At 39.3% G+C, this 24,795-nt stretch overlaps 2 protein-coding genes across 5 annotated transcripts; one reads left to right on the forward strand and one right to left on the reverse strand.

Annotated features, from left to right (window-relative positions):
• Positions 1–2,737: 2,737 nt before the first annotated feature.
• LOC148718637 (uncharacterized) lies at positions 2,738–6,387 on the reverse strand. The gene is made up of 2 exons (XM_088741868.1): positions 5,766–6,387; positions 2,738–4,687 (listed from the first exon to the last, which is right to left on the reverse strand). The coding sequence occupies exons 1-2, from the start codon at positions 6,050–6,052 to the stop codon at positions 4,027–4,029; spliced, it is 948 nt and encodes a 315-aa protein (XP_088597994.1). The 5' UTR covers positions 6,053–6,387; the 3' UTR covers positions 2,738–4,026.
• A 1,428-nt stretch (positions 6,388–7,815) lies between these two features.
• Positions 7,816–19,337, forward strand: LOC148718638 (beta-galactosidase-like). 4 transcript variants are annotated; one of them, XM_088741248.1, is made up of 12 exons: positions 7,819–8,062; positions 8,909–9,110; positions 9,598–9,719; positions 10,063–10,091; positions 10,752–10,818; positions 11,509–11,645; positions 13,699–13,879; positions 14,685–14,906; positions 15,588–15,790; positions 17,041–17,235; positions 17,679–18,032; positions 18,655–19,337. In XM_088741248.1, exons 2-12 carry the CDS (start codon positions 9,046–9,048, stop codon positions 18,997–18,999), a joined length of 1,920 nt encoding a protein of 639 aa, XP_088597374.1. In that variant the 5' UTR covers positions 7,819–8,062; positions 8,909–9,045; the 3' UTR covers positions 19,000–19,337. The 4 variants fall into 4 exon arrangements, with proteins under 4 accessions (XP_088597373.1, XP_088597371.1, XP_088597372.1 ...); XM_088741247.1 differs by lacking the exons at positions 8,909–9,110; positions 17,041–17,235 and adding an exon at positions 16,952–17,011 and having other exon boundaries at positions 7,816–8,062; XM_088741245.1 differs by lacking the exon at positions 8,909–9,110 and having other exon boundaries at positions 7,818–8,062.
• The last annotated feature ends 5,458 nt before the right edge of the window (positions 19,338–24,795 follow it).

Consider the following 24,795-nt stretch of genomic DNA (forward strand, 5'->3'; position numbering starts at 1 on the left):
TAAGACCCTAGCAGTCTCTAAATACACTAACCATTGCCATTAAAGCTAATGAACACAATTACATTCATTTACCCACAAATTTAATTATCTCTCATTTTTCTTTTCTCTTAGTAAAAGTACATCAACAACAACAAAGAGTAGCAAAAGTAAAGACTCAGGTAAAAGAAAAACAACAAAAAAAACAAGCTTTTCTTATGAAGTAAATAGTTTGAACCCAGGAGTATCAATAGTTTGTATAGTGTGATCATCCGCGTGAGAGAAGTTCTGAAAATTTGTTAGTGACTGACATTTCAACAACCTGTTGGAAGTCATCTTCAGAGTCGAATAAATAATAGTTGTCAGTTGATGATGTTGTAAAGTCTGCTCCATTGAACGTGATTGGCCAGTTTAGCCATGATCCGATTGGCTGTAAGATTTGTGTAGTTTGTCAACAGTCATTGGTCGGTTGTGATCCATCTATTGTTCGTCAGTTTGTTTATGTCATTAATGAGTCGTTGGTAAGGCGGGTGTTGTTGACATCTGTTGAGAGATGTGTCTGTGTTCTAAGTTGGTAAACCAGCTTTCCAGAGTCAGTCGTTGAAACTAGTTGGTACTATATGTTAAGCATTTAGCAGAGTCCCAGTGAGGATTCTGTGACTAATATGTTGGCGATCTTCAGAAATGTGATTGTTTACATCGCCATTTCTAGTCGCTCGTTTATGTTCAGTCAGTCTTGTGTTAAGGTTCCTACCAGTCTCTACAATGTAGGATGCCAAGCAGTCGACACACTGTCAGATGACATCTGATATCCCATCTGATATCCCATTATAAGGTTTGAAGAAAATTATGTAACAGGCAGGGAAAAAAACATACAATATAGCAGACCAACTACTTCAGTGATAATTTCAAAGTCCCTTCCCTTATTAAGTCATATTTAGATGTATGAACATTAACTTTCCTTTTATTAAACTCTCATTCAAGTCCTGCGAAACAAAAAGATAGTAAAGTTTACTTGCTAATGACACTATAAACAACCTAATCAGTTAGTAATTACAAGACTTGAACAAAATTATGTTCCAGGGAAGGCATAAAAATTTTAAAACCAACGAAACCACACAAATGGTTTAAGAGCACCACCTTCCGTCAATGGGGTCTGCAAAATCTGCGAGCCATGCGAGCCATTTTTGCGAGTATTTTTTTTTCTTTGACTGGTCCAAGGTCTGGGAGGTCGTCGATCATTTCGCGCCCGACTATAACTAAACCGATATAAACCGTCCGCCCGCCCGCCATCCTGAAAGCGGAGATGATCCTGGGGACGAGTGTAAACGGTACAAACTCCCTCCCAGGGTACTCTCTCTTTCCCTGGGAAATTAATTTTAAAAGCCCATTTCCAACCAAGATGCCTTGCGCGCCCGGATCATTTTTCATATATGAAAAATACGCTATTTTCCTCGTAGTTGCGGAATCGATTTGATATCTTCTTCCACCTTACTAATTAGGACTTTCAAAGTTCCATCTTGAATCATGTGCGAACAACAAACTATCGTAGTATCCATATCAGTAAATAGTTTTTAATTCTTACATGTATGACGGTGAAAAATGTCATTTGAAAAGTTGATGCCGCCGAAGAAGCGGTCTAGAGGAAGGCCGAGTCTGCCCGGCTCGGCAAAGGTTATTCGACTTCGAGAGTCTGTGTATGATTTATGGAGGGCAAGGAAAACAACCATGGGTTTCGGTAACACTACAGACAGTGCTTTTGCAGAAATGTTATTGCATTGTTCCTACGATGGAACTAGAGACTCCGGGAGATTTTTTCGAGGTGAGAATAATTATTTGACTGATTTTTACTTGAGATCCTGAGATACGCATGTAAACGATCTCATTTGTACAAGTCATTATTCTATTACTGAAATGCGTAAAGTAAATCAGTTTTGGCCAATATTGATTATTTGTTCATATTTTATTTAGTGTTGAAGCCGAACAATTTCCTTCAACATCAGGTAAGCTTTGTACAAGTTTTATACACAGACTCGATTTATGATTTTTCAGTCTCAAATATTTAGCTGCAAATTTGTTTACTGTGTTCTTCGCCAAATCTTTGTTTTTCTTTTTAATAGTGTTTGTGAATGACTATCAGAGTTCACCATTTAACAATAGCGCGATTCCAAAACAAAACAAACGACTGCAAAGGATCTCGGATGGAAATATATGATTAACGCTCTGAACATCTCAGTACGTCGTGCCAAGTCTTGCGTCATAGTAATGGCCGTCCTGAGTTGGACGAATTTTTTTCTTCGTTTCATATTTTTGTTATTTAGAGAGAATTTTATCTATTCAAATCGCTCAGGATCCGCAAAAAATAAAAACAGTGCGACAAAAATTAATTAAAGTTCTGAGGAAAACGTACGGTTCCACCCCCTTCCGCTACTCGAATGGGTTGTTGAGTGGTAATCCATTGACTCCTGTAATTCATTGATATCCACGTGGAAAATCATTCAAGAGAAAAGAGAACAGTACTTCCAGGGAAACTCCGTGTATTGGCGTCAAGAATGGTGAGTAAATCGCGTAATTTTAACAGCTTCGCTCTTTAGTGAATCAGAGTTATCTTGTTCCGTTGCTCTTGTTCGTGTTCTCATGCGAATATAAATGTAACAAATAAAAATTCTTAACATTTTGACTGAGGCTCGCATGACTCGCATGGCTCGCCCCTTGGCTCGCATGGCTCGCTGGCTCGCAGATTTGTAACACTCCGTCAATGTTGTAGTAGTGTTATACAATTTCTATTCTCTTGTTAATCTTTTTAACTCCCTTACAGGAACATGAGTATAGTCAGCGGTCATCAACTTTAGGCATGGTTTTCAAGGGGAATGGAAGGGGATCAGGCGTCTCTCACAGAGTTAAAGGGGGAACTGATTGCCATTTAACTGCCAATGAGAGGAAGGAATCACAAGAATAGTTTGTAGCCTTCGGGGTAGGGGGGCAAATCAGGAAAAATTTATCGTGACACAACCAAATTCATCCGACCCCCTGCCCCCCCTCCCCTACAGGCGGTAAATAATGACTGATCTCTAAGATCGTTTTGTGGGTGCACTAAATTGTTTCAGTAGAATTAAAAAATTTAATAGGCCATTTCCGAATTACATTTGGCCTCTTTTTCAAAACGAGGCCTGGTGCTCAACCATACGTATGAAATTGAGTTTAATTTGCATGTGAATGAAAACTTATTACCATACGAAAGGATGAGCACCAGGACTCACTTTGAAAAAGAGGCTTAAGGCAATTCGGAAATGGGTTATTCACGCTGAGGGGGTTTTCTCCTCGATGCGTTTCTGCGTTCTTTTGTTTTAAAGTGAGAACGTGCATGATGCGGCAACAACATTTTATCAGTATCCTCCATTGAGAGTCACAATATGATAGTTATACAAATTATTTAAACCTACTTTAACCAAATCTGAATTGAAGACTTGTAGCAGACTAGCTTATTCGTAGCACGATATCATTATAGTCTATTTTCTTCGAGTCTTACTTTCCATTGCCATTCAAAAACAACAAGTTCTCAGTGGGGGGCGGGGTTTTAGGGGGGGAACAGACGGAGCATCCTTCGTCCCTAACAAATATAGAAAATTGACAGCCAACAAGGGGAGGATTACTACGGGGCCTTACGGGGCGAACAGGTAAATGTCATTGTGACACAGCCAAAATCTTCCGACCCCCCCCCCCCCTATACTCTAGGCGATAAAGTAATGACTGGCCCCTAAATAAGTTACTCTCGCGAGTGGTAAAGCTAACAATTTGACAAGTAAAATCTGGTTTTCAGTTAAACAGTACTTAGCTGACGCCCCTAAATTTTGAAGGTTGAAAAATTGTGATCGTGCATATTTAATAAAAAAACTCCTTCCATTCTGCAAACTAGTTTAAGCACGTGTTCAAGATTACAATGTAGTTGGAGGGGGGGGGGGAATTTTCTAATTGGCTAATCCAGATGTGTTGCTGGAAGGTGGTCTCCCGACGGACTAATCTACAGGATGCGAGCAGTGTCGATTGAACTTATTTTAGACAGCTGGGGTAGCCACCATACCCGTTTTCACAGCTCATTGTATGAATAACCGGAATAAGGCAGTCTATGGAGTCCATGTCATGTCGGCAACATTGGTCGTGTTCAAAGCAAAGCTGATTTCGACAGCAATTTCCACAAACATAGTACCAACATTTACAATCGGGGCCACACATTCCTAGGCAATCATCATGGTTGGGATCAGATCTTAAATCCTGACAAGACTTCTTACTCTCTTCTTGAAAAAGAGTTCTTTTCTCACGTGTCACGCTGCTTCGAACGTGTTCAAACTTACTCTCTCCTCCCTTGTACTGTCCTTCGTCACTGCTCCAGCGTACATGTCGTTCTGGGACAATGCTATCATTGGAGCTGTATTTTGGTGCCAAAGTCATGGCAAGCATCTGGAACCTCATCAAGGGCAGGTGATTATCTACGTTCGTTTCCAAGTCAGTCAACAGGGAGTGCAATAACGCATGCTCCGCTGTGTTCTTTAGCCGGTTCAATGCCGAATAAAAGTTTTCAGCAAATGAATCGCTGTTTGTCATGCGATGATCGTGTTTTAGGTCAAAGATTTCCTTCCAGTGAAGGTCTTGAAGGTTGCTGTGTCTCCTTGGGTTTAACTTGAGATGTACGGGAAATTTAGACGACTTCTTCCTATTGAAAAAGGTACAAAACTAATATCAGTCAGCTATCATCCGGCATGCAAAATGAAGCCACGTCACCAAATGTAGTTTTCCCTTTGCAGAAAGAGTTTTAAATTTGCAGATCATTCAGCTTGTTATGTTTATTATTATTATTATTATTATTATTTTTTTTTTTTTTTTTTTCACATTAACACGGTAGCACGCGTGGCTGGTCGCCTGGCGCTTTGCGCCCGCCTGATATTTCAACGCCATGGCATGGGACGAATCAGTCAAAACCCGCCCTGCTCGACAGACAACAGATTTCGATTCCTTACTTTAATTTTAACTATTGACTCCAAATATTTACTCCTGGTAAGTTTTCATTGGAAAGAAATGAAGCGCTGTTATTACGTGTGGATTTCATCACTTTCTAGCCTCAATTTTAGCTTGGCTTGGTAAATTTCCTTTTGCTTTTAGGACACGTGTCAATTCATTTTTTGATAAAATATCAAATTTGAGAAGAATGATCTAAAATTTCCATGGTAATTTCATGTGTCAAATTACAGTCAAGCGTAACCAGTGCGTCAAAGGTTCGGGATGCATTCCAGATGATAGTAAAAGTCACTGACAATGTGTTGCAAAGACCAAAAATTTCATTCGATTTCATTGAATTTTTTTTTCTGGGAAAAAACATACAAAGGGATCTGAAAAAAGCCTGTTTGTTTATATCCTTTGTTGGCGTTTACTGAGCCATATTATAAAGCCGAATTTTTGATAGATCGAAAGTAGTATAATGCATTTTTTGTCATTATTGAGTTTCTGCATTACGTATTTTTATTTGCGACGATAAGTAAAGAACGGTCAAAACAAATTTCCGTTGAGTTTCCTCTTTTACCCTCTAATAACTGAATTAGCAAGACAGAAAAAGACAAAACCACAAAAAAATTATCTCTTTACGGAAAATTCAAATATTTAAACTCTAATATCTACACCGCTTACAACAGCAATAGTTTTGTTTCCGCCTTAATTTGTTAACGCAAACTTGATTCCTAAAAAGTAATATTTAGCCCCCCTACAACTTCAGACACACTCACGTACACAAGACTTACCCGAGAAACACATCGTCCAGTATTTGAAAGAGGAACATTCCATTCTGTAGGTCCCTAAAGTGAGCCAACGTTCTGCCATCGTCGCCGTCGCTTCTCAACTCAATAAAGGTCTCGTTTATGACAAAGCACAAAGCGAGACCTTCTGTTTGGCGGTAGTAGCCTTCAATGTTCTCCGCTGAATGCTTTTTTAAGACCAAACCGGCGCCGTTATCCGCCATTGTGCCTATCATTTTATGAGCTAAGAGAGCGAATATGGGAAGTGAATGAAAGAGGAAAGATAACCGCATAATGATTATGATTTATCCACTCCACTTCGGTCCTTCGGCTTTCAACGCGGACAAGGTTCGTCAGAGAACGCAAACGTATGAGAAATCAGAGTCAGTCAGCTCTTGTATTGTAGCTGTTGAAATCTGTTTCAAAGACTTCCTTTATATTAGTAAACTGATCGAAAGTGAAAACTTTGTTCATTCTTTGTCGTCTAAGAAAAGGGGAGTCCCCTATAGTAATAAATCGATCTTGCATTATTTTGTTTCATCCCGTAAGGAGTCGTATTGATTTGTTTTCTTCCATGATCGTGGACACATTAGACGAATGCGAACTTCAACACCGACCGCATTCAAGATGATCTTTTTTCATGTAGCTTTACGGGCCACTTTACAACTTGTACGTGGAAAACTCTAATCCAGACGTATGTCAGATGCTGATTACGATGATTGGTTCGCGTATTAATCAAAATTCTCGCACTTTCCATTCAACGAACAATTTTCATAATATTCTTTTAATCAACATTTGTGTTGTTGGAATCTATACACAAGGTATTCATTAATATTAAGTTTTAGCAATCAATCTCATCCTCTAAGAATAAGACATTAAGACTCTGTTCTTCGATCACACCAGTGGAAACATTTATAGTTTTTATTTCTTCCCCAAATACATTAAACATATCATGTTCTACCTGTCTTCGTTTCTAGACGGGTGATTGATTTCTCATTTATTTTAGTTCAGTTTCGATTCATTCCAGTTACAGATCTCGATACTCACTCTATTTTAGCTATCTAAGTCACTATTTCCCTGCAAGTCTTTAAGACTTATTTCGCATACCGCGGGGACGAGCTTAGAAGTAGATGCAAAGAAGAGCTGTGGCAGAGGAGGGGAGGGGAGGGGGTAAGGCGGAGGGGTGGGGGGGGGAAGGAATTCATTCAGTTTATCATTCGTTAGTTTAAACGTGAGCACGGATACCGGAAACCCTGGCCAGCTTGATAAAGTTTTCCGATTTTTCGAAGCACTAACAGTACGCTCCGGTGAGTGGTTTCGAAAAAACCATTTCACGTTTGCCAAGTTAGGTCATGTTAGCTTCTACTCTGCGTTTTTCTGACGTGAAATCTACATCAACTATTTCACTACTGTTCTGCTCTGATTGCTCATTATTATTGCACTACAACGATTTCCATCTTCCATTGCCAACCTTCTTTTCTTTTTTTTTTTTTTTCCCAGTGGAATAACTTGCCTAAAGACCTAACTCAAGAATCTTGAGTAGCCGATTTTAATTCTAAATTAAGTCGATACAGTTTTAAGTCATGATATTTTGAGTTTTAAGAAGTAAATGTTTAGACACGGCCTCGAATGAAAGAAAGTTTTTCTTTTTGAAATATTTTCATTTTTTTTATTGTAGTTGGGTAGATAGGTAGATAATCGAGTATCTGAATTGACTGTTGGAAGTATAAATAAAATTATCGTTTCGATTAAGGACCAGTTCTGATTTATCGCTTGAAAGAGGTAAAAAGGGAGGTTAGAAAACCTTGGCAATGGGTGTGCAAGGCGTGTATAGTTCACGCCGTGAACTAACTCTGTTGAAACATCTTTAGCTGCCCCTTATTGCACTAAATTAATAGTTAGTGTAGGAAACAATACAAAAATTTAAAAATTCTTGCTATTGGTATGTGGATTCATCGTTGCGAGATCTACACTTTAAAAAAGTTATACGCTGCGACTCGCAGTTGTCACGTGAACACTATTTTCGTGACAGTTGTCACGCAGGGACCACGGCTACCTCTGGCTCTGTCCATGATATCTGCGATGTTGTCTGCAGTGTGGACCGCGATTTTACTGTTTGTTTCTTTTGTTCACACGTCATATTCTCGCTCATTCACGATAGACTATGAAAACGACGTTTTTCTCAAGGACGGCGAACCATTTCGATACATTTCGGGGAGTTTTCACTACTTTCGCGTTCCAGAGTTTTACTGGAAAGATCGATTGGCGAAAATGAAAGCCGCTGGTCTGAATACCTTGCAAACGTGAGTGAAAAGATATATGCTTGCTACTTGTAGTTTAAATGTTAATCAGTTGTCCCATGTAATCCAGACTAAGAGACCTGCATGGCGAAGTCAATAATACCCACTGGTTTGAGTGAAATTAAACTGAGTTTGGTGAGGATACACGTAATTTTTCTTATAGTTCTGACTACCAGTATTGCCCTCGCTTTCATTTTTGTTTTGGCCTAACGAAAAAAGCGTAGTAAGAGCGGAAAAATATTCGTGAAATTCGCCTGGCTTCGTTCGCGGAGAGATTCTTGTCACAAGCTCCTACAGGGGAATCTAACGTTTGCAAAGTTAGTAAACAATTACATATGTCAGGGCAGAACCTGCTTCGTGACAGATTGTACTTGATAATAATATCGCTTGAGCCACTATCGGACCAGCTTTTTGGACACAAAATATCAAGGAAAAAGTGTCTTGCATAACACCACGAAAAGAGCCACGAAGTTTTTCCACCTTTTGCTTGTTGCACCCTCCTCTTCGCGTTTGTAATTGTCTCATTTCAGGTGGTTTAGTGACAAACTAAAAACATGAATGGTGCTCTAATTAGTACCTTTTCAAGTCAACCAGCTCATTCATCAATAAATTATTAGTTAAATAAAGATCATGATTTAGTGCTTTGTTTCATATTTTAAAACCTCCCAGGCTTAGAAGCGCCATCTATAGTATATATGAACATGCAGCTAGATTCTCTAAATTTTCAAGGGATTTAATTGACCTGGAGGAAAGTATATTCCTCTACAGAAAAAAAAAAAAAAGTTGATGCCATGAAGGTTTCATGGTCATTTTCATTTGCTGTCATTTTACTGGCAACAATAATTACAGCCACAGCAAGGAAAGCAAAAAAGAAGAAAAAGTGTGCTTTGAGGAAAAGTTTTACAACTGACTTGAAGGGGAACCAGTTTCTCAAGGATGGACAGCCATTTAGATTTATCTCTGGGGATGTGCACTATTTTCGCATCATGAGATGCCATTGGATGGATAGATTAACTAAGATGAAATCTGCTGGCTTGAATACTGTGGCAACGTAAGAGTTACTCTGTACATAGCCATTAGTGCAAGTATCTTCAGCGTTAACTGCATTATAGCAGGAGAGAATTTGGTTTCAAGTTAGAATGTTTTGTCTATAGATTGAAGAATTTGTGGTTAGTTTTTGTCTCCTGTCATTTCTTTGTAGCAATATTATTCATCTATGTAACAGCAATAAAAAATGAAAAATCATTATTTTTCTTAAGCCAAGTTCTATATTTGACCTCATGTCTTTGAAATTTCAGCATTAAATAATTGCACTTTAAGATTTATAGGCTATGATACCCTGTTTCCTAGCTAATATTACACTCCGTAGGATGGGTATAATTGCTACTTTATTTGACCCCAGTTCATTGGATTTTTATTGATTTAGAAATTTAGAGAAAACAGTTTGAAGAATCTGCATTCTGATGTTAGGGTTAATTAACGCAAACAAAAAAAATCAATTTTTGTTTTAACTTGTGTTATTTATCAAATGTGTATAGGTATGTTGCTTGGAATATGCATGAGGCTCAGGAAGGAAAGTATGATTTTGAAGGAAGTAATGATTTGGTTGGTTTCATTCAGATGGCTCAGTCAGCGGGACTTCTGGTCATTGTTAGGGCAGGTTAGTGGACAAGATATTAATAAATGAAGATGGTAGCTAGTGATCTTCCAATCACAGCAATGAACACTACTTAAAAAATAAGCAGCAGCAAAAATAAAGCTTGAAAAAAATTTAGGCTTGTGAGTGACATGAGTTGAACTCATGAACACCATGCTGGTCTCATAGAGATCATGGGTTCAACTGCTAGGCCTAAATACTTTTTAGGTTTTATTTTCACAATTTCTTAGTAGTGTTCATTACAGTCCTAATCTACTTGATATTCAATAATTCCTTGTAGAAATTTTAAAACTTTGTCATGAGTTACTAATAAGACAGCTTACCATTTTACATTGTACATGAACAGGTCCATATATTTGTGCTGAGTGGGATCTGGTGAGTAATGGCCTTAAATTTCCATGGATCATAAGTGTAGCACCTAATTATTACCTTTCAATTGCATGACTGTATACTTGTCAAGTCAAAGCTAGGAATGAGATTTTATATCCTCAGATCAGAGCTGTGGTCTAGCAGTGGCTCCTGGCACCTAACTTTTGCTCTTTGGTGACTTTGAGGAACCTTAATTTTTTCATAGGAAGTATATGGTGGGCACCCTGGATTTTACAGTTTCAGATCACTAGGTTCCCTTCAATTTTTCTTAGAGCACAGCTTTGGATAAGTTTCAGCATTTTTTGAAGTCAATATTTCCAAGGATGTTCTGAATATTTCCTAAGTGCCAAGACAAAAGACAAATGTGTCCTCAAGCTTGCTTTCCCTTCCACAAATGTAGTTTTTGCAAATGAATGATTAGTCTGAGTTCATTTTGTGCTATGCATTCCTTGAAAAAAAAAAAAATGTTTCGGTTATTAGGCCACAGTGGCTTGCATTTTAAATTTCTGCGCTAGGCCTTCAGAATTTTTATCAGCTGCATACTTAAGTTGACATGAGATTGGAGTTCCAATCTGCAGAGTTAAGGATTTAAAAATAAACTATCAATTTCATAATTGTTTTTTTTTATTTAGCAATGATAATTATAATGTCTCTGTCAACTTCCAGGGTGGCTTTCCTCCCTGGCTGCTTCGAAACTACACAACAGCAAAGTTGAGATCATCAACAGACAAAGGTTGAAGAGAAATTATCTTTCCTAGTCAATTAATAAATTCATAGTTAAATTCATAATATTAAGTAATGATGAAGATTAGTTAATACTCTTTTAATTTATATAATTTACAAAACCTTACAAGACTGAGAATACTAAGTGAAAATAGTTTAGCAACCAGTAAAACAAACAATTTACCTGCCAAAGACAGGTGTTATGTTCATTTACGTTGTCAATGTGCTATAATGATTTTTAATGGAATGCTAAGCCTGTAATAACCTGCTTGGAGGTGATAGTTTGTTTTTAAAGGGGAGTTACTGGTTCAGGGCAGAAAATATTTGGTCACCATAAAATAATTGGATAGGTGAAAAAAGCAGGGATGACAAAGTGAAGGGGGAAAGGGGAGGGTTTTTTTCCTTTCCCTCTCCCCCTTACTTTGTCACTCATCCTAGGTCTTCCACCTATCCAATATGGTGACCGTATATTTGTCGCACTGGATCTTTCCCTTGAAAACAAGCTACGGCCTGCAAGCAGGCTATGGCTGCAATTTTCCAAACTTTAGTCCAGTAACTAATGACAACAGATTCTAATAGAAAACAGATGAAACTTTAAACAGAAGAGAGAACACAACTGCCTAACAACGTAAAAGGGCAGCGATACTGTCAGTGCTAAAACACTTACTAGTATATACTTAATCTAAAACATTACATTTAGTCATTCAGGACTGTACAGATCTCGTTTATAATTTCTTGGCAGGTTATATTGCCGCAGTGGATCGCTGGATGGGTGTCTTACTTCCGAAGCTAAAGCCACTTTTGTATGCCAGTGGTGGACCAATCATTGCTGTTCAGGTAACTGGTTACATTCGAAATAATTTGAATATATCAACAAAGTTGAAATGGTAAATTGGCCACTGTTACGATTAGAAAAGCTGACGTTTCGAACGTTAGCCCTTCGTCGGAGTGAATAGAGGAATTGTGGGTTGTGTGTGCTTTTAAAGGCAGAAAATGGCGCTACATTATTGGTGGGAACATGGCAACGAGATAAACACGAATAAGTTAGTGGAATGAAAAGCGTTCGTTGATACCTGTGGGATTTAGACTGCTGGTTTGAAAGGTGACATTTACAGTTAAATTTGAGCCTAGTATTTTACAGTTTTCAAGCAAGTTTTCTGCCAGCACACAGCACTTTATAAGTTCTGGAACCATTGTTCCTTTAATGAAGTCATCAATGCAGCCAATTAACAATTGAAATGCTTCCAGGATCAAAAACTGGCCAGCATGCTTTTATAAGTCATGCAGTCAAGCTCCACTCACAAATAACCAAATCTGTTTAATGATATAAGAGGGCTCTGAGAGCTTACTACAATGAAGATAATGTCATCACTGATAACAAATGGCACATACTGATGATCAATAAAATGAAACAAAAGCTTACAGATGTTAGCCTAGCTGTTATCATGGTAGTCTCCTTCACAGGGGTCGTTTGGTTTCATCACACAACACACTCTCTTTTGTAGGGGTCTCTTCATGGGCGGATCCAGGATTTTTTATTGGGAGGGTTCAAACTTTGGTTCAGAAAGGACTGTTGGACTCTTTTGAGGCAGATTACTTCTCTCCCACATCCACCACAGCCCCTCTCACTAGTCACAGTTGTACCTTATAATTCCTTGACCGCCTACTGTTTACTTGGATTCATTAAAAAAATCAGCCAGTTAAAAATTGATCTACGATCCTGTCGATGTAAGAATTTCAGTCTCAAAGTTGTCAGCGTTAGGTCTGATAAGGGGGATCCGGACCCCCCCGACCCTCCCCCTGGATCCGTCACTGGAGAGTGTATTGTGTGACAAGACTACTGTTAGCAACAGCTGCAAAGGAGACTATGCTATCTGGCTCAAGCATATCCAGGTTTCTGTAGCAAGAAGTAAGCAAGGTCATAGTAATCCCTTTGGATGGAGCACATATGAGCCAATCCAATAAGCAGGTTTCCTCTCAAAATTTTATCAGGTTCCCCCAGACAGTTGGTAGCTGGTATCCATTAATAGTTTTGGTTGGAGATATTAGCATTGCAAGAGTATAGTGCTTATTTGCTTTAGAATGCAGTGCAATTTCTGAGGAAAAGGTCAAACTGGGTCCTCTCACTTTATAGTCCATGCAGTGCATTAACCTCTCTAGGACACTGTGACTGTCACAATAGATACATGGCATTTAAAGTAGGTCTCTGTGCTTGTGTGGTCAAATGAAAACAAAGTGAAATTCTTCAGATGGAAGAACATTATCAATACAATCCATTTAGTAATAACCACTTGAGAATAATTATATAAATGTATCCTGTTGCATTATATTTGTCTTGGAAACAATTTTGTTTTTATTTTTGCACTATTATTACCCCCAAGAGCGACCAGCATCTAATTTCTCCTTGCAATATCCCCCCGTGAATTGCACATTAAGGTCACGAGAATCAAGGAAATGATCACCAACTAATCTCTTGATTGTTAAACAAATTCTCCTTGTCAGCACCTTAAAAAATGTATATAGTACAGTATGGAGAATATGCATGTTGGTGTTAAGGTGTAGAGATTTGAGGATGGTAAAGGATGGGGGGGGGGGGGTCAAGATCACGTTTGACGGAAAATAAATTGGCCCTTTCACAATTCACGGCCATTGTAGATTACCGTCGAAACCACAACCAACATCACGGTTCATGACGAATTAAATACTTCTTTCTCATTTCACGGAGAATTATTTTGGAAAATCACGGTTCACGGCTACTAATGAAATCACGATTCACGAGCAAAAAAAAGGCCATTTCACGTTTCACAGGGAAAAAAAAATAAGCCATTCACGAATCAAGAAAATACCTTTACCACCCTCAGGGTAAATGATTTTGGATACAATTTTACAGGTAGAGAATGAATATGGTAGCTACTTCACCTGTGACCACCAGTATATGACGCACCTGCAAGAGGTGTTTGAACAACATCTTGGTAAAGACGTTATTCTGTTTACCAATGATGGTGCTAACGATAAAATGCTGGAGTGTGGATCCCTACCCACTCTGTTTACTACTGTGGATTTTGGAGCAGGTAAATATCAATGTGGATTTTTTAAACTTTCACCATTGTCTAATTTCTCCTTACAATATCACAGTTGAATCACACATTAAGGTTACGAGAATGAAGCGAATGATCTCTAATCAAAAAGCTCTTGATTGTTCAACAAATTCTCCTTGTCAGCACCTTAGGAAATGTATAGTGAACAGTATGGAGAATATGCATACTGATGTCAGGGTGTAGATTGTTAAATGAATAGTCTAAGAGTAATTTGGTTTTATCAACTAGGTTGAAATTGTAAATTACCTTGCTAACCCCACCGACGAAAACTTACCCTCTTAATTTAAATGAATAGAGCCGATCAATTATGGCTGACAGTCATTTAGTATGGAGTTACCTTTTCAGTCTTACCATTAGAATTCGTAGTTTGTGGTCACAAATCAGACTTCGCTGGAATTAAAAATCCAAGTCAGCCTTTCCCTTGTGTGATATTTGATATTTGACTCTTAATCAACAATTGTTATCAAGGTGGAGGTGGTTAGTGGCGGATAATTACCGAACCGTGATGCAGCAAGATAAATATCCGCCGCTAGCCACCGACGCTGAAGTGAGTGGTTGTTTTAGTATGTATTGTAACGGTGAGATATCATAGCACAAAAAGGTGATGTTAACTCATTATTTCCTGTAACGATTGTAATATTTGCAGGTGCAAATCTCGCACGAGTTGCGCAGAGATGACTGGCAAAGGATGTGTAGAATTTGAGTGGCCAATCAGGGCGCGCCTTCAACGTCCTACCTTCTTTCAGTATCTATTAATAAATCTCATTGACTTTCACAGGTGTTGATCCCGCAGTACCCTTTGCCCTCCTGCGAAAATATCAATCCCACGGACCTCTGGTGAATTCTGAGTTTTATCCTGGGTGGCTTGACCACTGGGCTGAGCAACATCAGACAAGGGATGCGGCAGAAATTGCATTTTACCTTGACAAAATTCTGGCACTGAATGCCTCTGTTAATATGTACATGTTTGAAGGTGGCACCAACTTTGGTTTCATGAATGGTGAGTCACAAAGCACAACAAAAGTACGCGTAAATGTCAACGTCAGTTTTCAATGTCAAGATTAGCACTCTTTGACGTGATTGGCTTACTCGTGAAATTACGCGCGCTGCACGTGAATGCGAATAGAATACGAAGGGAGGGAGAGGAAGAGAAAAACTGAAATTTGAAAATGAAAGAGATTTTCTACAGCAGCTTTAACATGAAATATTTACTGAAGGAAAGTTTTTTAGGTCGCCTGGGAGCAGGCTCACGTTATTACAGCACTAGAAAAATATGAGGCTTGAGCAACACTAGCCATTAAGAGGTCTTCATGGGTCTAGCACTAATGATTAGAGCCAGGCCTAGAAACTTGTCCCCACCCGTATTAAATCTTTCCGTGGGGGCGGGGGAGGGGGGAGAAATGCGTGTCCTGCTGCGCTAATAATGAGGGACTGCTGGGTAGGCCTTTTTTTTTCACGTTTTCTGACAGTTTGAGCATACCAATTCACAAACCACTCTGGCATGAAGAGGGGCTTTGTGAGGGTAAAATTGTCTTGTAATGGACACAACACTTTCCATTAAAGGGTCTCGTGCTCTTGCCATGAGGCAAAGTTTTGTGTCACAGGAAAAATATCCCTTGAAAATTAATAAATACCTCTTTGTGAGGGATTGAATTGTACTTGTTGTTTGATCAACTCTTAGGAGCCAATGGCTATCAAGATAGTCGCGTCTTCCAACCACAGCCTACCAGCTATGACTATGATGCTCCACTGACAGAAGCGGGAGACCCAACTACAAAATACTTTGTAATCATGGAAACCATCGGTAAATATGCCACAGTCCCCCCAGGTCCTCTCCCTCTCCCCACACGGAAGTTTGCATATGGAAAAGTCAATATGACCAAAGTAAGTATCCTCAGCTTCTCCTTGTATGTTTTGTCACTACATCATGGAAATACTGAAGTTCCTTTGCAGCGCTATTGTGTGGATTGACGTAATGATTACAAATTTAAGGAGTTAAGTACCCGAGGCTAAGAGACCCATCCTGTGGTTTAGTATCTGAGACTAGAACTGGGTACGTTTCTATAAAAAGCTGTGGTACTACGTCGGTGGAAGAGTATAACAAAGTAATTTTGGTTTTATTAACTGGGTTGATAACGTAAATTAGCCACCATAAAGAGTTTCAAAACTGACGTTTCCAGTGTTAGCCCTTCGTCAGAGCGAATGGCAATTTAAGGAGTTGAGTCACGGAGGCCTGGAGACCCTTAGCTTCCTGTGGTTTGGTATCCTAAGACTAGAACTAAAAATATCTATTAAGGGGGTAAGTTTCTAAAGAGGACGCGGTGCTGTGTCGGTGGGGGAGTATAACAATTTAATTTTGGTTTTGTCAATATCGTCAGAGCGAATGGCGAAGGGCTAACGCTGGAGACGTCAGCTTTGAAACTCTATACGGTGGCCAATTTACATTATCAACTTAGTTGATAAAACCAAAATTACCCAAGAATATCAATATATTTATTTATCTATATTTATTTATCTGCAGTTAGATATAGCTCTTTTGCATACAAAGCTCTGCTTTCATGTCCAAATTGAGCACTGTGGGATGAGTCATCGCCGCTAGCATTGTGCATAGCTCACTAGCCTCTTCTAGTTTGAGCACTCTGGTATGGCTTAGACGATACCACAAGTGTGGGATCGTTTGGGGATCCATATCGGTTCTCCCCCATCCTAGCATCAGCACTCAGTGCTCTGATGAGGCCCAGAACGCCGAAACAGTACTGTCTGCAGTTAGTTATTTATCTATATATTTATTTATAATAATATAATCAGTAAAAATAACTGAGTCCGGGTTGAAAGACGTGTAAGTTCGCTCTTAGACTTTTCAAAACTCCGACCATAGTTCTCGGCAGACTGATCCATTTGCGCACCATATGGACGCCGACGGCGAAGCAATACTTAGATGTGTTACACTTTGCTAGCTTAACAGCTCATTTGAAGGAATGGTCGATAAAAAGTCATTACATTTAAGATTGTTTACGCCGATGGTTATCTTGCAATTATTTCAAGAGGGAGAGGTCCACACTGCGTGTTGGTAACATAGGAGGCTGTGCAGATTTTTTCTTCGGGGTGATCATAAGTTTTATATTTAATTACAGATCAGTTCAGTTTTCGATGTTCTGCATTTCCTCACACCATCTGGTCCTGTTTTGAGGAATGATACTTTAAGTATGGAGCAGATTGGGTTGAATTATGGATTCATCCTGTATCGAACAGTGATACCCCTTAGTGGTCCTACAGCAAATATAAGAATCCCTGGACTGAGGGACAGAGGAATTGTGTTTGTTAACCAGGTTTGTAGCAGAAATATTGTTGATACTCCTCAGTCGTCCAACAGCAAATATAAGAATCCCTGGACTGAGGGACAGAGGAATTGTGTTTGTTAGCCAGGTTTGTAGCAGAAATGTTGTTGATTCACAATTTCATTGTCATCCCCTCGAAAGTGCGAGTCCTGCTTGTCAACCTGGAATTTTCTATAAACATTCCGCGGCTTCCATCATTGCAAACTGCACCCCATTTTGCCCTGGGTTAGGGTTAGGGTTAGCCTTGGTAACCACGAAGTCAACAAAACTGTCTGTGAGCCTTGAGACACTTTTTACCAGAAGGGCAACCCTTTAACACGACACAGCGAGGTTTCTATCAAATCTTTGATGTCCCGTAAACAGTATTTTCTAATAGTTTGTAAGATTTCTTTGATATTTCCTTTGATATGACATCTTCAGTTCCTTTTTTACAGGTCCGTCAAGTAACACTCATTCGAGTAGGTGGAAAGACCAATGCCACCATAGAAGTCAAAGAGGGCGCAACTCTGGACATCCTAGTGGAAAATATGGGCCGTATTAACTACGGCCCCCATTTGCAAGACCCAAAAGGAATCCTTGGAAACGTGACCCTCAATAGCGTGGTCCTCAGAAACTGGACCATCTACCCGTTGCATTTGGACGATTTTGTTGGTGGTAAAAAGTCTTCATTGACCAAGCTTAATGGCAAGAGTAGTGTTCAAATTCCATCGTTTTACTCCGGGAACATCCCCCCTTCTCCAGATGGTATTCCAATGGACACGTTTCTCAAACTTCCTGGTTGGTTTAAGGTAAGATAGACAATTGCTTAGCTCGTAGGATAGAATGCAAAGTGTTAATTTGGTTACTTTGTACGTATATGTAATTAAAAGAAGCAGTATTTATTAGCTGAGGTTGACAAACACTTTTAGTTCAGTCCTCTCACTTGTTTTTGCGGCTGCGGGTTATTGGAAACTGTACGATACGTTAATTAGCCTTAATTTGATCGACATTATAAGTGATTTCTTTTGTCTATTACATAACCAAACAACATGTATGCGGCACGTGTTTTTCGCCCATATATGGCCTTGTTCCACGTGCCTGTAATGCAACGCTTTTAATGTCTTTTTTCTCCGAATAAGCGAGGAGCTGCGAGTTGGAGTTAACCGATGCGTTGTAAATAGAATTGTAATATCAAGGGAATAAACCGTGACTTAATAAGGAAGCGTGGTATGGCTTTTTCACGTTTTCGACAGGGTAGGATGGGGCGTAAAGTATCCCTCCAGTCACTCCTTTCTTTTTGCTGTACAACCGTGCTCGTATATGTGTATAGAGTCAGTACTATGTACTTCTCAATTTTTTATCAGTGTAAGGATGTCACATGCTGATCAATTTGAAACCTGTCTTATCTTTTATCATGCTTTTACCTTGCAGGGTCAGGCTTTTGTAAATGGATTCAACATTGGACGGTATTGGCCAGTTGTTGGACCCCAGGTCACCCTGTATGTCCCAGCGAGCATCCTAAATTCGGGTAAGGCAGTAACCGAAGTGGTTCTCTTGGAGCTAGATAACGCTCCTTGTGAAGACTCTAAGGATTGTTTTGTGGACTTTGTGGGGACACCTGAGATAAATGGACCTGTAAGACCCATGACAACAAAGCAGATTGTGCCAGAGTCTGATAAAGTTTACGACGATTGGACCGCGAAATATAAGGACTTTTTACCCTCGTACGCCAAGACAAAGAAACAAATCTTTGATGTTCTAAATTCTCGGCTGTAGATAACAGCAATTTAAGGTTATGTTAAATTTTAGTTAAATTATCTCTGTAACTACATCAAGATGAAGGGTATTAATCCTTCAAGGTGAATCACAAGTGCAAAGGGAAATAGTTGGTGAAAGGAGTACAATTGGTAACCTCTGAAGAGGTTTTATAGTAATTTAGTTTTTGTATTTTTGTAAAAGAAAATAATTGTCATGTAACGTGATATTCACAAGGTGTAATGATATTTGGTGTGATGATACGGTTAATTACGTAAACGTAAGTGGTTTTATACTAAACTTGAGAAAAAAGCATTTAATAGGGAAAAAAGTAATTAATAAAATGAGTTGTACTTAAATGATTTCTGATTTCTTGATTTAATTAATTGATTTAACGATTTGATTTGATTTTATAATTTATTGATTACTTTTGACATTTCCTGCTAAAACTATACTCGTTTGCTTGTTCAAATATCCACTGAACTCACACTTTTTGGGCGATTTTTCACCGAATGCCTTAGGTTCTGCTTCTCATACGATCAAACTTTTGCGGATCGACTGACCGCTCAAATTTCCTGCTAACTAAAACGTGTTAAATTTTCCGCGAATTCTTCACTGCGTTGTGCTTTAACCTTAGTAGTTCCGTATTGCAGGTAAATAAGCTGCATTCAAACCTCTCACACTGTAATGAAACTAGAGAAGTTATAATTACCTTCATGAAAACAGTTACATTTACTCCTTTAGGTTATTAAGTCGAATATAGTTGAATATAGTAGCTCATCATCGGCTGAGCTAGAGTGCTTCTGCATCGTGTTGCGTTAGCTATAGACAGATCTTAGAATATTAAGCTCCGGATTGAGATGGTGGATGAAGGAATTTGTCGTCTTTTATTAATTAAAGAAATGACCCGCTGCAAGAAAAACTAGGTTCATAACAAAAGATCCACACAATCTACTCAAAGCGAAATTGCTGTTTTGACCAAATTCCTCTTTAATGGTCTTCTCAAATGCTTCTCTAACCTCGTTACTCGAGTGAATGCCCAAAACCAAAAGAAATACACAAAAAGACAAACGCAACTACCAAGCAGTTGACCAAAACGTTTTCGGTACAGAGCATTCTCGAGCAACTGAGGTCATGTGACCAAAAAAGGCGGGAAAACAAAAAGCAGGAAGCCCAGCTGATAATTGCAACCCTGAGATGGTGGACGAAATTCTCTATTCTAGTCACAGTGGCATCAAAGAAAGCAACATCAACTCCTCTACGTAAATAGTTAGTCAATTTGCTCCCCGTTGAAGCCGCTGTGAAAAATAAACAAACGAAGACACTATTTCAATAAACCGAATGACTCTATAATTGAGCATTTTGAAAGAACTATTTTCGAAGCCGTGATATCTGCTATATACGTTTGCTTTCCATCCTGAAGCTCAATCACTGTCAATAGCATCCTGGTTAGCTTTTTTCGTTTCGTTTCGTTTCGTTTCTAAAGATCTGTACATTGTACAGGGGGAAGAACAGTAGGACACGTAGTCCCCTACTAGGTTCATCCACCTAAACCCAACCCACCCATCCCACCCCCGGGAAGGACATCCATCACACAGTAATCTTGTGCATGGGAAATGAACGTCTCCTACCCCTCCTGCAGGAGACGGGACCTCCATTTATCCGTCCCTATCCGAGAAGACTAGAATATCTAACCATTTCTTGATGTTATAGAAAGGAAGCATATTCTTCTCGACCTCCCGCATTGAGCTAAATATGAGGCGGACTTTTCGGAACTGTCAGATTAATTAATTAAGGCTGATCGATAGTATTTCCTACCAAAAATTAGCATGTTCTGCTCTTTGACTAGTCAGTGTTACGTTCTCCAGCTTTCTAGCGTTATTACTGAAAATTTCTGTTGACTAACTTTTGTATATAAAAAATTATCATCAACATTAAAAGTACGGTATCCGCCGCTTTCGCCCCTATCGAGTTCGCCCCTAACTTATACCGTGTTCGCCCCCACACTTTTCGAGTTCGACCCCACCAAGTCGAGTTCTCCCCCAGATTGAGTAATGTCTACTTAGTTTCTTTCGAAAATTGCAAAACAAAAGTTTATAAGTGCGTGGGAGCTGGGGCGACCGGAAACAAGAAATAAACAAAACCGGAAACAACTATGCTAGAACTTTTGTTGGTCATGACCTTTATAGATTAGGTGGCTCCTAAAGGAGCCGTTTTTGTATTCGACCGAACCTAAAGGCTACCAAGTCGTTCGACGTTACTTTGCTAGTTATCTCGCGGTCCGTAGAGTTCGGAGCAGGCTCGCAGCAACTACTTCGCCGTCCGATCACCGTTCTCGTACTGATCCCACAGACTGAAGATCTTTGCTTGCAGCTGCCGGTACGTTCGTCGCTGGAGTCTGCACAGTTTATGCAATGTTGTTTTGATTTAAGTGTGGTTCCTATTATCACAACTTCAGTGTATACAGTTGTTTCCGGTAACCCCATATCCCACGCAGATTCCACGCAATTGCCGAAATTCAAAATGGTCGTCGCTGACTTGACATTTGGCACATTCTGCTAGAGCCTTCGTCACAAATCAACTCATTTGGACATCACTCAATCAAGGGGCGAACTCGACTTGGTGGGGTCGAACTCGAAAAGTGTGGGGGCGACCACGGTATAAGGTGGGGCGAACTCGATAGAGGGCGAACGCGGTGAAATTCGGAAGTACAATCCACCAAAGACACTGATGCATTTTTGGTAGATTGTTCTTCCAATGTCGATAATATATCCGTTAACTAAAAACAAAAATGGAAGGCGAATCTACCTTTCTTGAAAAGTAAAAGAGTGTAAACACAAAAATACCTTTTACCCTCTGAATTTATATCCTGACACACCTCAAAGTTATAGGAAATACCTCTTTCCTATCGTGATGATGTTCCATACGCTCTACGATATATCCTTGTAGCAATATATCGCTGAAACGATATATCGTTGGAGCGATTTATCGTCGGAACAAGATATGGCAGGAAAGCTCCGATATCTCGTCGATTTATCGTTCTGGGGTGTTATTTAAATTGATTATTGATTAGTTCAATAATTTCAGAGTGATCTTAGATACATACATAGTTACAATGTTTATCTGTTTTTCTGTATTTCTATTGGTTTTGTAATCGGACCTTTCAGCGTCCCCACGCGCATATAAAAGGCGAGTTTAGCGTAAGTAAGTAAGTAAGTAAGTAAGTAAGTAAGTAAAACCATTATTTAGACACGATAAGTATTGAAGCTGTGTAGCTTGTGGGGTCGTGTATAAAATAAAAAGATACATAAACAATAGTTGTAATACTGTATAAAATAAGACTTACGTATAAAGATAAGATAATGTTTATATTAATAATTGATAGTATTACCTAACTAATAAAATTATAGACCTAAAAATACTTTCTTTTGGGAGGAGCTATCTTTTACAGAATAAATTAGAGAAGTCAATGTCCTTGACCATAGGAAGCTTCTTAATTATCCTGGAGAAACTTTTGACACTATACGCGTTACTGACGGCACTCGATTGGCAGGTAATTCCACAAAACTGAACCTCCATAAGATATGGAATGCTTTCTGATATTCGATTTGAAAGGTGGGATTTCCAACTTAAGTTAGGGGTAGGAGACGTTAATTTCCCACGCACGAGATTACTGTGTGATGGATGTCCTCCCCCGGGGTGGGATGGGTGGGTGTTGTCTTGCGATTATATGAGCCTCTGGCTCGGGCAATATGGGCAACCATGCCCCACGCAAAGACATTAAACTTGATTACAGGACTTGGTTTAAACAAGACTGTTCCTTAAATTATATGAGGTTTGCGATTTCACAATATGTGCTGTCATACAGGATGGTAAATCGTTGTGGCATATCTTATAATGAATTTCAGGACAGATTGTTTATAAAAAGTTCTTAGAGAGTCCCATTTAGCCCTGGTAAGGACTTCCGCTGACTTTATATTGTAAATGACCCTTTAATCAGTTCTTCGTAAGTTTTGAGTTGCCTTGATAAACTTTCGCCCTTTCGTTTTATCAACCTGTGGCACAAGCGGGACCGATATGTGAGTACCTTTGTAACTTTGTTTTTCTAGCCTTGTTTTTTTAGTGTTGGGCGACAATTTACATGGGAATCCCGACTTCTGGAACCTCCAGGGGAAACGCAAATTGGTTCGAGAAATCGGGAGTTCGACAAATCGGGGGTGAAATTACAAGTTAAGCAAATCCAAGGAAACAAGGCTTGGTTCCGGAGATATCAGAAGGTTGGAGAAACCGAGGGTTCGAGAAATCGGGATCCCACTGTACGAACAGATATTCCGGTATATTGTCGTATTCTCGATTTATTTAAGATTTAAAGGTCAAAATTGTACCAAATGCAAGTGAACGCCCCCCATTTAGATAAGAATAATGGGCTGTTTACCAGCCACCACAATTCTTGTACTTTGTATTGAGACTTTTGTACTGGTTTATTTATTCATTGTCATTTTAATTTCGTTATCGGCAATAAGGCCCAGTTTTTTACTCGCGATTCTTTGATTATGTATTCTGCGACAATTATTTAGATTGATACAGCTTCGTTGTAGTTGTTTCAGTTTACCGGATCGATAGATTGATTGTGAGATTGATCATGATTTTCATCGTAGATTGTGGATTGTGGTCGATTGCCTTTCAAGGATAAAGATTCGTGCAAAAAGTCAACTTTGGTTTGTTATCTCGATCTGTAAAATAGTCCCCAAACACCTCGTTAACCGCGTCTTGGAGTGACGCCCCTTAGAACTTGAGAATCTAGATATTTTGGTTGCTGCAAACGCTACATGAGGTGTCGCTAAAATGAACGATATGCAGGGGAATTCCGATTTCTCGAACCCCCAGGGGAAACGCAAATTGGTTCGAGAAATTGGGAGTTCGAGAAATCGGGGGTGAAATTACAACGGTGAAGCAAATCCAAGGGAAACAAGGTTTGCTTCGAGAAATCGAGAGGTTCGAGAAACCGAGGGTTCGAGAAATCGGGATTCCACTGTATCGCCGATATATTATGTACATCGGCGATATATCGAAAGAACAAAGCGTGACGTCCTACGATAACCTTTTGCATTACTTTTGCACAGCATTGTAGATCGGGACACCTCAGTGTTACAACTACTTTCATCCCGTCTTTCGAGGTCATGCACTTGAATCACCTGCATGTACGGAATGAAGAAACAAACCTGTCATATTGATTTGCCCCGTACCAAACAAGGTCTTCCAATCGATCTGAACAATACTTGAGATCCCTTACTTAAGAACGAAATGGAGGCCTTTTTTACCTTTTTTTTTAGAAAATTAGGAAAATTTTAAGACCGTATGACCCGGACAACAGAAATGAGAATAATTTTGCAGTGAGAATCTGTCTCATTTCAGGCGGCCAAGTTTATACAAACGGACGACTTGTGTAGAAGTTTGCACCTGCGAGAAGTCCAAAACATACCTGTTCCTCTTCGTTGCTAGAAGGATCATTTTCCATGTTATCATACTCATCATTTTGCATGTCATCTCCTCCTAAAAGTGATGACATGGGAAACGATGAGTATGATTTCACTTACAGCGGAAAAAGCCTGCTACACTATGATGAAAGGCATCGGTTGCAGATAGTGAGAAAGTTTTGACTGTGACGTCACAGAGGCTAATCAAATGACTTAAGTATTTGATCGATGGAGCGAGCGCGCGCGCAGTTTTCCAATCATTAATCAGTGAAATGACTTGACTTTCCGCTGCTAAAATGTATCGAGGTTATTCAAACAGAATTAACCAATCACACGAGGA

This window comes from Stylophora pistillata, chromosome 12 (genome assembly GCF_964205215.1).
Source record: "Stylophora pistillata chromosome 12, jaStyPist1.2, whole genome shotgun sequence".
Taxonomy (NCBI): Eukaryota; Metazoa; Cnidaria; class Anthozoa; order Scleractinia; family Pocilloporidae; genus Stylophora; species Stylophora pistillata.